The sequence below is a fragment of the Carassius carassius genome, chromosome 50, assembly GCF_963082965.1.
Source record: "Carassius carassius chromosome 50, fCarCar2.1, whole genome shotgun sequence".
NCBI lineage: Eukaryota > Metazoa > Chordata > Actinopteri > Cypriniformes > Cyprinidae > Carassius > Carassius carassius.
The window spans coordinates 11,248,362-11,263,169 of NC_081804.1; the positions used below are offsets into that span (position 1 = coordinate 11,248,362).

At 37.4% G+C, this 14,808-nt stretch overlaps 1 protein-coding gene across 5 annotated transcripts in view; it reads left to right on the forward strand.

Moving 5' to 3' along the window:
• Window positions 1–13,521, forward strand: part of LOC132133081 (receptor-type tyrosine-protein phosphatase zeta-like) — a 57,034-nt gene extending 43,513 nt beyond the window's left edge. For 3 of the 5 annotated variants that reach the window (XM_059545777.1, XM_059545780.1, XM_059545781.1), the window contains 16 exons: window positions 1,368–1,453; window positions 2,749–2,769; window positions 2,941–3,037; window positions 3,127–3,212; window positions 3,529–3,663; window positions 4,234–4,368; window positions 4,818–4,981; window positions 5,062–5,197; window positions 5,353–5,499; window positions 5,619–5,712; window positions 8,257–8,330; window positions 8,418–8,546; window positions 8,684–8,836; window positions 9,730–9,872; window positions 10,258–10,393; window positions 12,838–13,521. In XM_059545777.1, coding sequence (XP_059401760.1) covers window positions 1,368–1,453; window positions 2,749–2,769; window positions 2,941–3,037; window positions 3,127–3,212; window positions 3,529–3,663; window positions 4,234–4,368; window positions 4,818–4,981; window positions 5,062–5,197; window positions 5,353–5,499; window positions 5,619–5,712; window positions 8,257–8,330; window positions 8,418–8,546; window positions 8,684–8,836; window positions 9,730–9,872; window positions 10,258–10,393; window positions 12,838–12,981 — 1,880 coding nt within the window. In that variant the 3' untranslated portion in view covers window positions 12,982–13,521. The remainder of the gene's footprint in view (window positions 1–1,367; window positions 1,454–2,748; window positions 2,770–2,940; window positions 3,038–3,126; window positions 3,213–3,528; window positions 3,664–4,233; window positions 4,369–4,817; window positions 4,982–5,061; window positions 5,198–5,352; window positions 5,500–5,618; window positions 5,713–8,256; window positions 8,331–8,417; window positions 8,547–8,683; window positions 8,837–9,729; window positions 9,873–10,257; window positions 10,394–12,837) is intronic. The other 2 variants (XM_059545778.1, XM_059545782.1) reach the window with 1 other exon arrangement.
• The last annotated feature ends 1,287 nt before the right edge of the window (window positions 13,522–14,808 follow it).

The window sequence follows — 14,808 nt, forward strand, 5'->3', positions numbered from 1 at the left end:
TAGCGGCCTTAAGCTCATCCAGAGTGTTGGGTCTTGCGTCTCTCAACTTTCTCTTCACAACATCCCACAGATTCTCTATGGGGTTCAGGTCAGGAGAGTTGGCAGGCCAATTGAGCACAGTAATACCATGGTCAGTAAACCATTTACCAGTGGTTTTGGCACTGTGAGCAGGTGCCAGGTCGTGCTGAAAAACGAAATCTTCATCTCCATAAAGCTTTTCAGCAGATGGAAGCATGAAGTGCTCCAAAATCTCCTGATAGCTAGCTGCATTGACCCTGCCCTTGATAAAACAAAGTGGACCAACACCAGCAGCTGACATGGCACCCCAGACCATCACTGACTGTGGGTACTTGACACTGGACTTCAGGTATTTTGGCATTTCCTTCTCCCCAGTCTTCCTCCAGACTCTGGCACCTTGATTTCCGAATGACATGCAAAATTTGTCCAAAAGTCCAGTGCTGCTTCTCTGTAGCCCAGGTCAGGCGCTTCTGCCGCAGTTTCTGGTTCAAAAGTGTCTTGACCTGGGGAATGCGGCACCTGTAGCCCATTTCCTGCACACGCCTGTGCACGGTGGCTCTGGATGTTTCTACTCCAGACTCAGTCCACTGCTTCCGCAGGTCTGGAAATGGTCCTTCTCCACAATCTTCCTCAGGGTCCGGTCACCTCTTCTCGTTGTGCAGCGTTTTTTGCCACACTTTTTCCTTCCCACAGACTTCCCACTGAGGTGCCTTGATACAGCACTCTGGGAAAAGCCTATTCGTTCAGAAATTTCTTTCTGTGTCTTACCCTCTCGCTTGAGGGTGTCAATGATGGACTTCTGGTCAGCAGTCAGGTCGGCAGTCTTACCCATGATTGCGGTTTTGAGTAATGAACCAGGCTGGGAGTTTTTAAAAGCCTCAGGAATCTTTTGCAGGTGTTTAGAGTTAATTAGTTGATTCAGATGATTAGGTTAATAGCTCATTTAGAGAACATTTTCATGATATGCTAATTTTTTGAGATAGGAATTTTGGGTTTTCATGAGCTGTATGCCAAAATCATCAGTATTAAAACAATAAAAGACCTGAAATATTTCAGTTGGTGTGCAATGAATCTAAAATATATGAAAGTTTAATTTTTATCATTACATTATGGAAAATAATGAACTTTATCACAATATGCTAATTTTTTGAGAAGGACATGTATATGTATATATATATATATATACACACACACCTTGAAAAATACATTAAATACAAAATATAATTATTAAAATTGTAAGGAAAATATGTTAATACCTTTTACTTGATGGTTAATCCACATGACATATAATAATTAGAACTGCGTTTCTCTGCTGTTTTGGTTATCAGACATGTCTTTTACACTTCCAGGTGAACACCATGCCCAGTCAGTAAAGCAATTTGTGAAGCACGTGGCTGAGCTTCACAACACCAACTCATTTTCTAGAGAGTTTGAGGTTCGTATCCTATCATCCCCCTCTGTTTTGACACTCTTCAAGGGACAGCTGTCTCATACGAGCCTTGATGTAGAAAATCAACATGTCATTAAGGCATGTCTTATAAATGAATTGTTTGGTTCATTCAGGCACGCATATTCGTTCTCTATCCATTCACGCGTGAACACAGGTTGTTGATAATATATTTGACATATAATTAGGTCAGTAATGCACTCAGCTCTATGTTCCAGTCAGGTGCACAGAAAGACCCAGTTACAGCTTCATTAACATCAATCAGTGTCAGATTGTAGATTCTCACCATAACATTAAATTATTCACACTTCATTAGATCATGCAAAAATCAAGCAAGCATTAATTGGACACAAACGAGACCGTAAACCTAATTTATTAGTTCTTGTCATAAGTGCTAACTATGAAAAAGTAATAGATATGTTTCAGAAGTTTCTGTTTGAGAGCTGTGTTGCTTTTGTGTCATGTTCAGGCTGAAAGTTTCTTTTAGTGAAATGTGTTCTGTGGCATGCTAGTTACGTTAAACATCTGCACTGATACAGATGGTAGAGTTTGAATGCATGTTCTGTTCATTCCATGACAGCAGGTCTTTGGATTCTGTCCATTTTGATTGATCATAGTTAATATTTGTGACTAAGTTCATTCATACAGCAGTGAAAAGGTTCCTGAAAATTTACTGGTATTCGTTTATTATTTTGACTTTATTACAGAAATGCATGGATCATTAACTGGATTCAAGCAAAACCTCAATTGAAACTTCAGCATATCTCAAGTCATCAGATAATTAAATATTTGGATATATTTCCCTTTTTTATTTTATTATGATTAAAGAAAAAGATAATACAAATATTTAAGAAATAAAGTTTGCATGGAAGCCTGTAATTTGAACTTTATTTCTTGTCACTGCGGCTTTCCTTCACAATTACAATTTTATGTTTCATAGTTGCAAGTATTTCTTATAATTGCAACTACATTTCGTAATTTTACATTGCAATTATTTATTGTGATTTCACATCCCACAATTTCAACTATATCTCACATTAGCAACTTTATGTTTCGTAATTGTTACTATATCTAAAATGTCTAAAACTTCACAATGTTACTCATCATCTCAAAATGTAACTTAATTTCTTGCTTTACTGACCAGTCAGCATCCTAAAACTAAGTTAATACACTTGAAATGAGCAGAATCCAACCCAGTGCTTTGCTTTGTTCTGTATTTCTGGTGCATGGTTTGTTACTGTATTTCATTGCTTTTTGCATTCTCACCCCCCCCCCCCCCCCAGATATTGAAAGAGTATTTGGAGGTAAGCCACATCTCCCTTTGATTTCTTTGCTTTTGATGGCTTTAGCTTTAGCATGAATTTGTCACCCTCACTTGTCTGCACTTGTGAAAAGTCTTTGACTATGTCTTTAGTGTCGTGACTCGTGACTTTGTGGCAGACTTGTTGTAACAGAGGGTTGTTTGTGTTTTTAAGGAAATTCAGACATGCTCCGTGGACCTCGGAACAACAACGGACTGTTCCAGCCACCCAGACAATAAGAACAAGAACCGTTATGCCAACATTTTAGCCTGTGAGAACCACTGACACAAATAAATACAAGTAGTACATGCACATTTCTGTGACTGATAAAATGGTAATATCTTCAATTACATCCTTTAGATGACCACAGCAGAGTGCGACTCGCACCACTAAACGACAAAGATGGGAGAAGTGGAGGGGACTATATAAATGCCAACTACATCGATGTGAGAGACTTTAACTGAATTCAGAAATGTTGCCAGGCAAATCATGATGATTATATCATTATTTAATCAGTAAGGCATGACTACCTCAAAGTGTAACCATTTAAACTAGCACAAGTGATAAAAAGCACTGCTGCTTTGCTATTGATTTGATCATAGAAAGGTCAGGCATGGTGGCACTTTGAGTGTGAGAAAGTGTCTGGGGCCCCTGTTGTAATATTGTGTTACCTGAGATGTTCTTTCAAAGTTTAAACTAAGAATATTTGTTCTTCCCTCCTTCCTGTAGCTTTATTTGTTTCTCCTTTCTGTTTTACACAAGGGTTTTAACAAACAGAAAGCCTACATTGCAGCACAAGGGCCCTTAAACTCCAGCACAGTGGATTTCTGGCGGATGGTGTGGGAGCAGAACGTGGGAGTGATTGTTATGATCACAAACCTCATGGAGAAAGGAAGGGTGAGCCATTTTAGTGCATGTTATATATATATATATATATATATATATATATATATATATATATGAATAATGGAGCATACTAAATTTGATTGCGTTTTAAATTAGTACAAAATTCTTAATATGTCATAAATTGATTTTTGTGTTAAATATGCCTGACAAGATTGTTACACTGAATGACATTTTACTGGGTGTCTTCTGTAAATCAGGGCAAAATGTATGATATTTGTTTTTTGCTCAGAAAAACTAAAACAAAAACTTTTTTTTGGGGGGGGGGCTACAACAGTTTAAAGCAGTATTACACTTTTTTATGCTTAAACACTTTTTCGTCTTTGACCCATATATATATGTGTGTATATATATATATATATATATATATATATATATATATATATATGTGTGTGTGTGTGTGTATATCTATATACATATATATATATACATATATATATATATATATATATATATATATATATAGAAGAGGATGAGACATTTTTTTTCTGAAATTGATATTTTGCGGTGAAAAGACAGTAACAAATTTATTCAGCCTGAACGCAACGTTTATCCATTTCTCAGAGGAAGTGTGACCAGTACTGGCCTCTGGAGAACCAGGAAGAATATGGATGCTTTCTGGTTATTGTTAAGAACACAAACGTCCTTGCATACTACACCCAGAGAACCTTCACCATCAGAAATACCAGCATAAAGAAGGTATCAAGTAGGGATACACAATATATTGGAACAATAGTAGTTAAGGGTTGAAATAGTTTTTTAGTTTTCAGTTGTTGATGTTGGATATGTTTTTCCCCCCTCTATTTTTGCATTTATATGATCTTTGCCATCATCTAAAACCCACTTAAAGTAAACATTTAAAAACACTGAATTTATAAACACTGTAAAAACAGAATCTTTAGCAAATCTCAAAAAGACTTTAAATTTTTAATACAGTGCAGCATCATGATGTAATGCCTAGATTCGCTTTCATTCCTGATTTTAATATTTGTACTATAAAATTGTTAATATTAATTTAAATATTAAATTTTTAATATGATGATACTCTTTCTTTGTTAAAACAATCAGGATTGCATCAACTTTTGTTTAAAGATCACATGTATACTGTGATCATGTTTATGATATTTTTATTCATATTTTATTATCAGGGTTCTCAGAGAGGTCGTAGTAATGAGAAGACGGTAATACAGTTCCACTACACACAGTGGCCAGACATGGGCGTACCTGAGTACGCCCTGCCTGTGCTTTCATTCGTCTACAAGTCCTCTAGAGCTCAAACAGACCACATGGGGCCAATGATTGTACACTGCAGGTGGGCTACAGGACTCTTTAAATGTATAAAGTGTCATTTTGTATATTTTACACTTCTGACATGTGTTTGTGTGTGTTTAGTGCTGGAGTGGGACGAACAGGGACCTACATAGTTTTGGACAGCATGTTAAAACAGATTAAAGGGCAGAGGACAGTCAACATTATGGGTTTCCTTAAACACATTCGTACACAACGGAACTATCTCGTTCAAACAGAGGTGAGCGAACAGCAATTCAAATCTCATGCTGGTGTGCAGAACTTGCTTTATAAATAAAAATTATACATTATTTACAGTTTAATCAATCCTTAGTGTTGCTTAGAATTTACACTCAAAGTTGGACTTTGACATAAGCTGTTCTGGTACCCTTACAGGAGCAATACATATTTACCCATGATGCTCTAGTAGAGGCCATTTTGAGTCAAGAGACAGAGGTGCCATCAAGCCATATTCATCAGTATGTTAACAACCTCCTAACCCCAGGGGCCTCATGCAAGACACGGCTGGAAAAGCAGTTTAAAGTAAGTGTGCTCTCAGTTCTGTAGTGATTTCTGAATAGTACAGCTGGCAGTATTTGTATCAGGACCATTTAGTTGAATAATGTAACCTTACATACATGACAATGACCTTGTCATTGCAGCTGGTGTGCCAGTCGAATGCCAAACAGAATGATTACAGCAGTGCCCTGAGAGACTGCAATAGAACAAAGAACAGGAGCTGCTCTCTGATTCCTGGTGTGTTTATTGTTATTCTTCATTATCTATTCATTATTTTATGTTAGATATATGGATGCAAGGATGAACAGATGAAAAGAGACAGACAAACAGACAGATAGATAGACAAGACGAGAGTGATGGATGGATGGATGGATGGACGGACGGACAGACAGACGGATGGACAGAGAGATGGATAGATGGATAGATAGATAGATAGATAGATAGATAGATAGATAGATAGATAGATAGATAGATAGATAGATAGATAGACAGACAAGACTGATGTTGGACAGACAGTCAAGACTGATGTTGGATGGATAGATAGACAAGACTGATGGACGGATGGACAGATAGACAGACAAGACTGATACTGGACAAGACTGATGTTGGACAGACAGACAAGACTGATGTTGGATGGACAGACAGACAAGACTGATGTTGGACAGATGGAAGGACAGATAGACAGACTGATGTTGGATGGACAGACAGACTGACAAGACTGATGTTGGATGGACAGACAGACAGACAATACTGATGTTGGATGGACAGACAGACAGACAGACAGACAAGACTGATGTTGGATGGACAGACAGACAGACAAGACTGATGTTGGATGGACAGACAGACAGACAAGACTGATGTTGGATGGACAGACAGACACACAGACAAGACTGATGTTGGATGGACAGACAGACAGACGAGACTGATGATGGATGGCCAGACAGACAGACAAGACTGATGTTGGATGGACAGACAGACAGACAGACAAGACTAATGTTGGATGGACAGACAGACAGACAGACAAGACTGATGTTGGATGGCCAGACAGACAGACAAGACTGGGGTTGGGTGGACAGACAGACACACAGACAAGACTGATGTTGGATGGCCAGAAAGACAGACAAGACTGATGTTGGATGGACAGACAGACAGACAAGACTGATGTTGGATGGCCAGACAGACAGACAAGACTGATGTTGGATGGACAGACAGACAGGACAAGACTGATTTTGGACAGACGTACGGACAGATAGACAGATAAGACTAATGTTGGACGGACAGACAGAAAAGACTGATGTTGGATGGACAGACAGACAAGACTGATGTTGGACAGATGGACAAGACTGATGTTGGATGGACAGACAGACAGACAGACAAGACTAATGTTGGATGGACAGACAGACAAACAGAAAAGACTGATGTTGGATGGACAGACAGACAAACAGACAAGACTGATGTTGGATGGACAGACAGACAAACAGACAAGACTGATGTTGGATGGACAGACAGACAAACAGACAAGACTGATGTTGGATGGACAGACAGACAAACGGAAAAGACTGATGTTGGATGGACAGACAGACAAACAGACTAGACTGATGTTGGATGGACAGACAGATGGACGGACGGACAGATAGACAGACTGGTGTTGGACAGACGAACAGACAGACAGATAAGACAAATTAGAGCGGAAGATCTTTGCCCGAACCCGTCGGGTCCTATCGGGTTCGGGCTTAATTTATATCATCTCACGCGGGCTCGGGCTTGCGCTCCGGTTTGCGAAGTAAACGAGCGGTCATGTGATGTGTTTTGATTAGCGCGAGAAAGTTGCGAAAATGGATGTTGAGTAGGTGTAACGGAGGCTTGCCTCTGGCGATTACGTTTTGGTTGCACCAGCAACTAAAGCAAAGTCTGAGGTGTGGAAAAGTTTTGACCATGTTTATAATGAGAATAATGAGTGAATAATGACGCACCATCAGTGAGCGCAGGAACGTACTGAAGACATCTACAGTGGATTCAATCATTCTCCTCCTTAGCCTTATCTCTGTGAGTAAAGGTTTTTCAAATGATAAACAAATATTCACTGAGTCTTAAATGCATAATGTGGACAGAGTATTTACGCTAATGTTGGCATTATTCTTTTATTAAATGTCAACTGCTAGTGGTGAAGCAAATCCGGCGGAGACTTTAATTTTGTTATTGCCAAATACCCATCTTAATTTAAAATGTATCTTAATTTAATTTGTTAAAAAAGACTCGTTTTTATTGGTGAGTTGGTTTATTTATAGGCTAAATGAGCCTATGTCTATTTAGAGTGCTGAGATGTTAAGATGTTACAGAGGACTTATTTTATTTCTTTATTCCAACTTTCAAGTGGCCTAGTCTACGTTAGTTATGAATAAATTATGCTAAAATATGTATAAATGACTCATTCTTGACAAAAGGCAAAAGAGCTGTGTGTGCGCGCACATTTGAATAATGTCGGGCTGTAAACGGGTTCGGGCTTTTAAAAAGCTGTCAATCAAAATGTACTTGTCGGGCTCGGGCCGAAACCTGTCGGGCTCGGGTCCTGTCGGGCCTAACATTTAAGGCCCGATTACAGCTCTAAGACAAATAGTCTGATGGATAGAGGAATGTATGGACAGATGAAAAGATATTGATAGACAGACTGATGTTGGAGGGACAGACAGACAGATAGAATGACAAATAGACTGATGGAGGAATGGATAGATTGGTAGACAGATATTCAGTTCTCTCATGTGATTGTTGTGTGTTTTGCAGTGGAGAAATCCAGAGTGTTTTTGTCCACATCAGCAGGAGAGACGTCTGACTACATCAATGCCTCATTTGTCATGGTGAGACATTCAATGTTTCTCCAGTCAATCCTCTATTTATAACTGTATTTAGATTGATATTAAGACTCATTCATGCATTCATATCAGGGCTATCGGCAGAGCAAAGAGTTCATCATTACCCAGAAACCTTTGACCAGCACAGTGAAGGACATGTGGAGGATGGTGTGGGATCACAACGCCCTGGTTATTGTTTCATTGCCGGACACGAGTAGCACGGTCAGTACAGCTTTTAACTGCTTTATAGCATCATGCCTATTTCCTGTCAATCTTGTGCTGAATGAAACCGATAATACCTTCATTCATCTCTCATTCACTCTTTCCCTTCCTCTGTCATTTCTTTATTCCATTCCCAGACAGAAGACAGCGAACCAATTATATTCTGGCCTGTGAGAGATCAGCCAATCAGCTACGAGACGTTCTCTGTATCGTTAAGAGGGGAGGGCCATGTGTGCCTGTCCAATGAAGACATGTTGATAGTGCAGGATTACATTCTAGAGGCCACTCAGGTAACATCATCATATCTGCCGTAAAGCCAATCAGATTAAACAGTTAACATTAGCAACATTAAGAGGATTAGAAATCTTACCCATAATGCACTGAAAGGAAGGTAACATACTAAAGCTGAGATAATTGATTCACAGAGCTGTAAATTAGTGATTTCTTTGTGTCATTTCTCCAAAATCGTTCAAAAACACGGACACAGGCATCTGTTTTAAAGATCGCAGCTGGTGCCTGCTGAACGATTATGGAAAATATTAGGAGGAGCAAATGGCTGCTGACGAAAGCGAGAGCAAAGTCTGTTAAAAAAACACATCTGGTACTTTTCACACACTTGGCATTAAATCATTTTTATCTGCTGAAGCATATTGATCATAAACACACACACACATAAAAAAAAAACTTTTCTTCATCAAAGCAGATTTGATGAAATTTAGAATAACATCACTTGCTCACCAGTGGATCCCCTGCAGTGAATGGGTGCCGTCAAAATGAGAGTCCAAACAGCTGATAAAAACATCACAATAAACCACACAAATCCAGTCCATCAATTAAAGTCTTGTGAAGCGAAAAGCTGCGTTTGTAATAAACAGATCCATCATTAAGTTGTTTTAACTTAAAAAAAGTCACTTCAAAATACCAGTCCATAATCCATATTAATGCTTCCTCCACTGAAAAAGTGCATTCACTGTTCTACTCTTACATCAAAATCCACTGACATATTTGTTTAGACTGTTTGATATGATCTGTGCATATTTCTCTCCTGATTCAGACGAGACTCCTTTCACTGGAGAAAGTTGCAATACGGACTTGTATTTTACCTGGAAGCAACGGTTTGTAGTTAGAATCATCTTAATGATGGATTTGTTTATAATAACTTCTTTTCTCTCTTTTTTTTCAGGATGATTTTGTTTTAGAAGTGAAGCATTACCGGGCTCCACGCTGGCCAAATCCAGACAGTCCCATCAGTAATGTCTTTGAGCTGATCAACATTGTCCAAAAAGAGTCCGGCTCCAAAGATGGACCCATGGTCGTACATGACGAGTGAGTTGCATCTTGGCTCTGAAGGAGATGCACACTGCGTCTTGGAAAAGACATGTTATGTGTGTTCCAGAAACTAGTGAGCTGCCTCACTGTCTGCAGTGGTGGATAAAGTACTTGAAATCCACACTTAAGTAAAAGCACAGATATCTTACCACAAAATGACTTTGGTAGAAGTCACCATTTAGAATATTACTTGAGTAAAAGTTTTAAAGTATGTGAGATTTTTTGTATTTAAGTATGAAAAGTATTTATCAATAAAACAATTCTTTGATGCCTAATAATGATGTTTAGGTGGGCGGCTCGCTAGGGCTAAGAACTGAACATGCTCTATGATGGATTTGTCTAATAATCTCTGCGTCTTGATGATTTTGTACTGTGTGTGCAGGCGTGGTGGTGTGACTGCTGGAACGTTCTGTGCACTGTTCACTCTTCTGCAACAGCTTGAGGCCGAGAGCGTGGTGAACGTCTACATGGTGGCCAAGATGATCAACCTCATGAGACCTGGAGCCTTCACTGACATTGTGAGGGTTCATCTGCCTGCTCTCATTCAAGACAACCTGCCCCCCCCCCAATTGTTATTACACAAACAGACTAAATACATCAATTACAAGTTATGATATTTACACTATATAAATCTTCAAATATAAAATAGCTCATTCATAAATACTATATTTAATGCTTACTAATAATGGAAAAATACATCAAATTGCAACTTTTTGACATAAAATGTACATTTAGTATATATTGAACATAATATATATATGTACATTATATATATATAGTCATGGCCAAAAGTTTTGAGAATTACATAAATATTAGTTTTCAAAAAGTTTGCTGCTAAACTGCTTTTAGATCTTTGTTTCAGATGTTTCTGTGATGTACTGAAATATAATTACAAGCACTTCATACGTTTCAAAGGCTTTTATCGACAATTACATGACATTTATGCAAAGAGTCAGTATTTGCAGTGTTGGCCCTTCTTTTTCAGGACCTCTGCAATTCGACTGGGCATGCTCTCAATCAACTTCTGGGCCAAATCCTGACTGATAGCAACCCATTCTTTCATAATCACTTCTTGGAGTTTGTCAGAATTAGTGGGTTTTTGTTTGTCCACCCGCCTCTTGAGGATTGACCACAAGTTCTCAATGGGATTAAGATCTGGGGAGTTTCCAGGCCATGGACCCAAAATTTCAACATTCTGGTCCCCGAGCCACTTAGTTATCACTTTTGCCTTATGTCATGGTGCTCCATCGTGCTGGAAAATGCATTGTTCTTCACCAAACTGTTGTTGGATTGTTGGAAGAAGTTGCTGTTTGAGGGTGTTTTGGTACCATTCTTTATTCATGGCTGTGTTTTTGGGCAGAATTGTGATTGAGCCCACTCCTTTGGATGAGAAGCAACCCCACACATGAATGGTGTCAGGATGCTTTACTGTTGGCATGACACAGGACTGATGGTAGCGCTCACCTTTTCTTCTCCGGACAAGCCTTTTTCCAGATGCCCCAAACAATCGGAAAGGGGCTTCATCAGAGAATATGACTTTGCCCCAGTCCTCAGCAGTCCATTCACTATACTTTCTGCAGAAGAGCAATCTGTCCCTGATGTTTTTGTTTGGAGAGAAGTGGCTTCTTTGCTGCCCTTCTTGACACCAGGCCATCTTCATCTTCGCCTCACTGTGCGTGCAGATGCGCTCACACTTGCCTGTAAATTGTAATTCTCAAAACTTTTGGCCACGACTGTATATATATATGTATATATACACACACACACACACACACATAAATTATAATAAATGGATTATAAATATATATATATATATATATATATATATATATATATATATATATATATATATATATATATATATATATATATATATATATATATATATATATATATATATATATATATATATATATACAGTACAGACCAAAAGTTTGGACACACCTTTCATTCAAAGAGTTTTCTTTATTTTCATGACTATGAAAATTGTAGATTCACATTGAAGGCATCAAAACTATGAATGAACACATGTGGAATTATATATGGAATTATATACATAAGAAAAAAGTGTGAAACAACTGAAATATGTCATATTCTAGGTTCTTCAAAGTAGCCACCTTTTGCTTTGATTACTGCTTTGCACACTCTTGGCATTCTCTTGATGAGCTTCAAGAGGTAGTCACCTGAAATGGTCTTCCAACAGTCTTGAAGGAGTTCCCCGAGAGATGCTTAGCACTTGTTGGCCCTTTTGCCTTCTGTCTGCGGTCCAGCTCACCCTTAAACCATCTCGATTGGGTTCAGGTCTGGTGACTGTGGAGGCCAGGTCATCTGGCGCAGCACCCCATCACTCTCCTTCTTGGTCAAATAGCCCTTGATGCCTTCAGTGTGACTCTACAATTTTCATAGTCATGAAAATAAAGAAAACTCTTTGAATAAGAAGGTGTGTCCAAACTTTTGGTCTGTACTGTATATATATATATATAAATATGTCTGTTATTATGAATTTATTATATAATAAATTATAATACTTTATATTATTGAGTTATTTTATAGATCAAAATTCATATATACATATATATATATATACATTTTACCCTATTTACATGTATTTTGATAATTAATTATATATAATATGCAATTTTATTTTTTTTTATAATGTATTAAATATAAAATATAAGTTTAAAGACCCAATAAGATTTTATTTTACTAGTTTTTTTAATTACTTTTAAGTTTTTATAGTATGTATGTGCTCTTTTATATTTGATATTTATTTTTTGTAACTTCAGTGTTTTCCACGTGTCTGTAGACTATTGGCATTTAGACCGAAATGTTTTTTCCATCTATGTGGAGATGGCAGAAAAGTCAGTCATGAATAATCCTGCCCTGAGGTGGAATTAACTCCAATCCACCAGGGAAATATTTTTTGTTAATTTATACATTTTTTTTTTTTTTGGTGTGATAGGATCAGTATCAGTTCCTTTACAAAGCCATCCTGAGTTTGGTCAACACCCAAGAAGAGGAGCAAGCGTTTCAGTCTTCCGACAACAACGGCACGGTCCCAGGAGGCGTCTCGAGTGCGGCCGAGAGTCTGGAATCTTTAGTGTAACCATAGTGACGAGCCGGCACAGGAAAAAGACTTGTATTTTCTAGCTAAGAATGTTTTTGTTTCCCCCGGTCCATCTCTCTGGACTGATCGCGCTCTGCTGGGTGCAGCGCTGTCATTAAACGTGTGCCTTTGTACAATCCACATTTTTATTCCCCATTTCTCTCTTAAATCGCCACCTTGTGCTAATGTCTTACGTACTAATGTCTTCTCATAGTGTCATATTTATTTGCTTAAAAGCTTGTTTAAATGGAACACTCCGTAAACTGTTTTAAATTAGTCTATTTTTAGAATTTTAGCCACAGTGTTTTCATACAGATATACAAAAAAGTGGCAAAATCAGTCATGGATAAAGGGCAGGAAATAATATTCTTATGTGTAAATAATATTACAGCAACCATGTCGATGGACCAAATTTCTATTTATGTCTAGAATTTTATATTTGAGGCACTAGTTCTTTACAAGACATGGTTGCGTTTGAATAATTTAGTCACATTTGAAATGATGTTTTAATTTTTCTGATGCCTCACCGTTTTGTTACTGATGTAAGAGGATGCATTACATACTGACACTGTTTAGCTGTACAAGATGTTTTTGTCTGTTCGTAGGATTAAATGAAACGAGAAAGCACGCAAGGAGACTGGTCTGTATATGCTGGGACTTTATAATTCTTGTTTTTTTTTTTTTTATATATTTTTAAGGAATAGTTCATTTAATAATGTGCACATTAATTCTAATCCCTTCTTTAAACTAATAAAGTAAATCAGCAAGAAACTTAAAAAAAGGACAATTTGAAAACGTTAAAACTGTTACCGTTTCAATAAATGTAGACAAAACATATTAACATGCTTCATGTTAAAAACACTCAATGCTTTTTTTCTGTGTATTTAATATTTTTGTAAAAACTGTTTTCAGGATTCTTTAATTAATAAAGAGTTCAAAAGAACAGCATTAATTTGAAATTGAAATATCTATCAAATTTAAGCATTCATGTTGAATAAAATTATTAATTTATTTGAAGAAATCTGACCCTTAACCCTCAACTAATATATTTATTTAAATATAAGATTATATATATTTAATTATATTTAAAAAACTGACACCCTCTATAGATAGAGAGCAAGAGAGAGCTCCATAAATGACATATTATATATATTTTATGTACATTATATAATAAAAATGTATTATATATTTTATATTATGTACATAAAAATGATTTTGTTGATACAAAAAAATGATTAAATATTAATGTAAGGGCGTTATAAAATAAAAAAAACAAGCTTCAAATTTCTGCATTTAAAAGAAAGTCCATACACTTTCATTTTAATTTCCTCTGTATTTTCAAAATAAACAATAAAATAAAACAAGCGACGAATCAAAATTTTATATTGAACTCAGACCATTATTTGTAGCATTTTCATATAGCGTTGAGCTTTTTTTTTTTTTTTGGTACCAAGATCTTTAAAGTCTCCGTAATTGTCTTGATATTGTCTAATATTCTAGTTTTCATCTGCCCTCAGGACAGACTCGTGTTGATTACAGTCTCCAGACAGCAGCCGCTTGCCTCGTGTCAGCTGTTAATTCTGAACTGAGCTTTTTCTTGCTACCTCAGCATCCTGACTGCCAAACCACCAAGACCAACCAACCAGCAGTCCTTCAGTTCTCCATCTGGCCCAGGGCTCAATAACCGAGAACAAAGACAGGCTTCCTCAAGGACCTTCGCCAAATAGGGTTGTTTTTCAGTTAACTTCTGCCTCAGCCCTCCTCAAATTCATCTTGGCTTAAGCCTCCGAGACAGTGTTTCTGTTCTGACAACGATCAGATCATTCC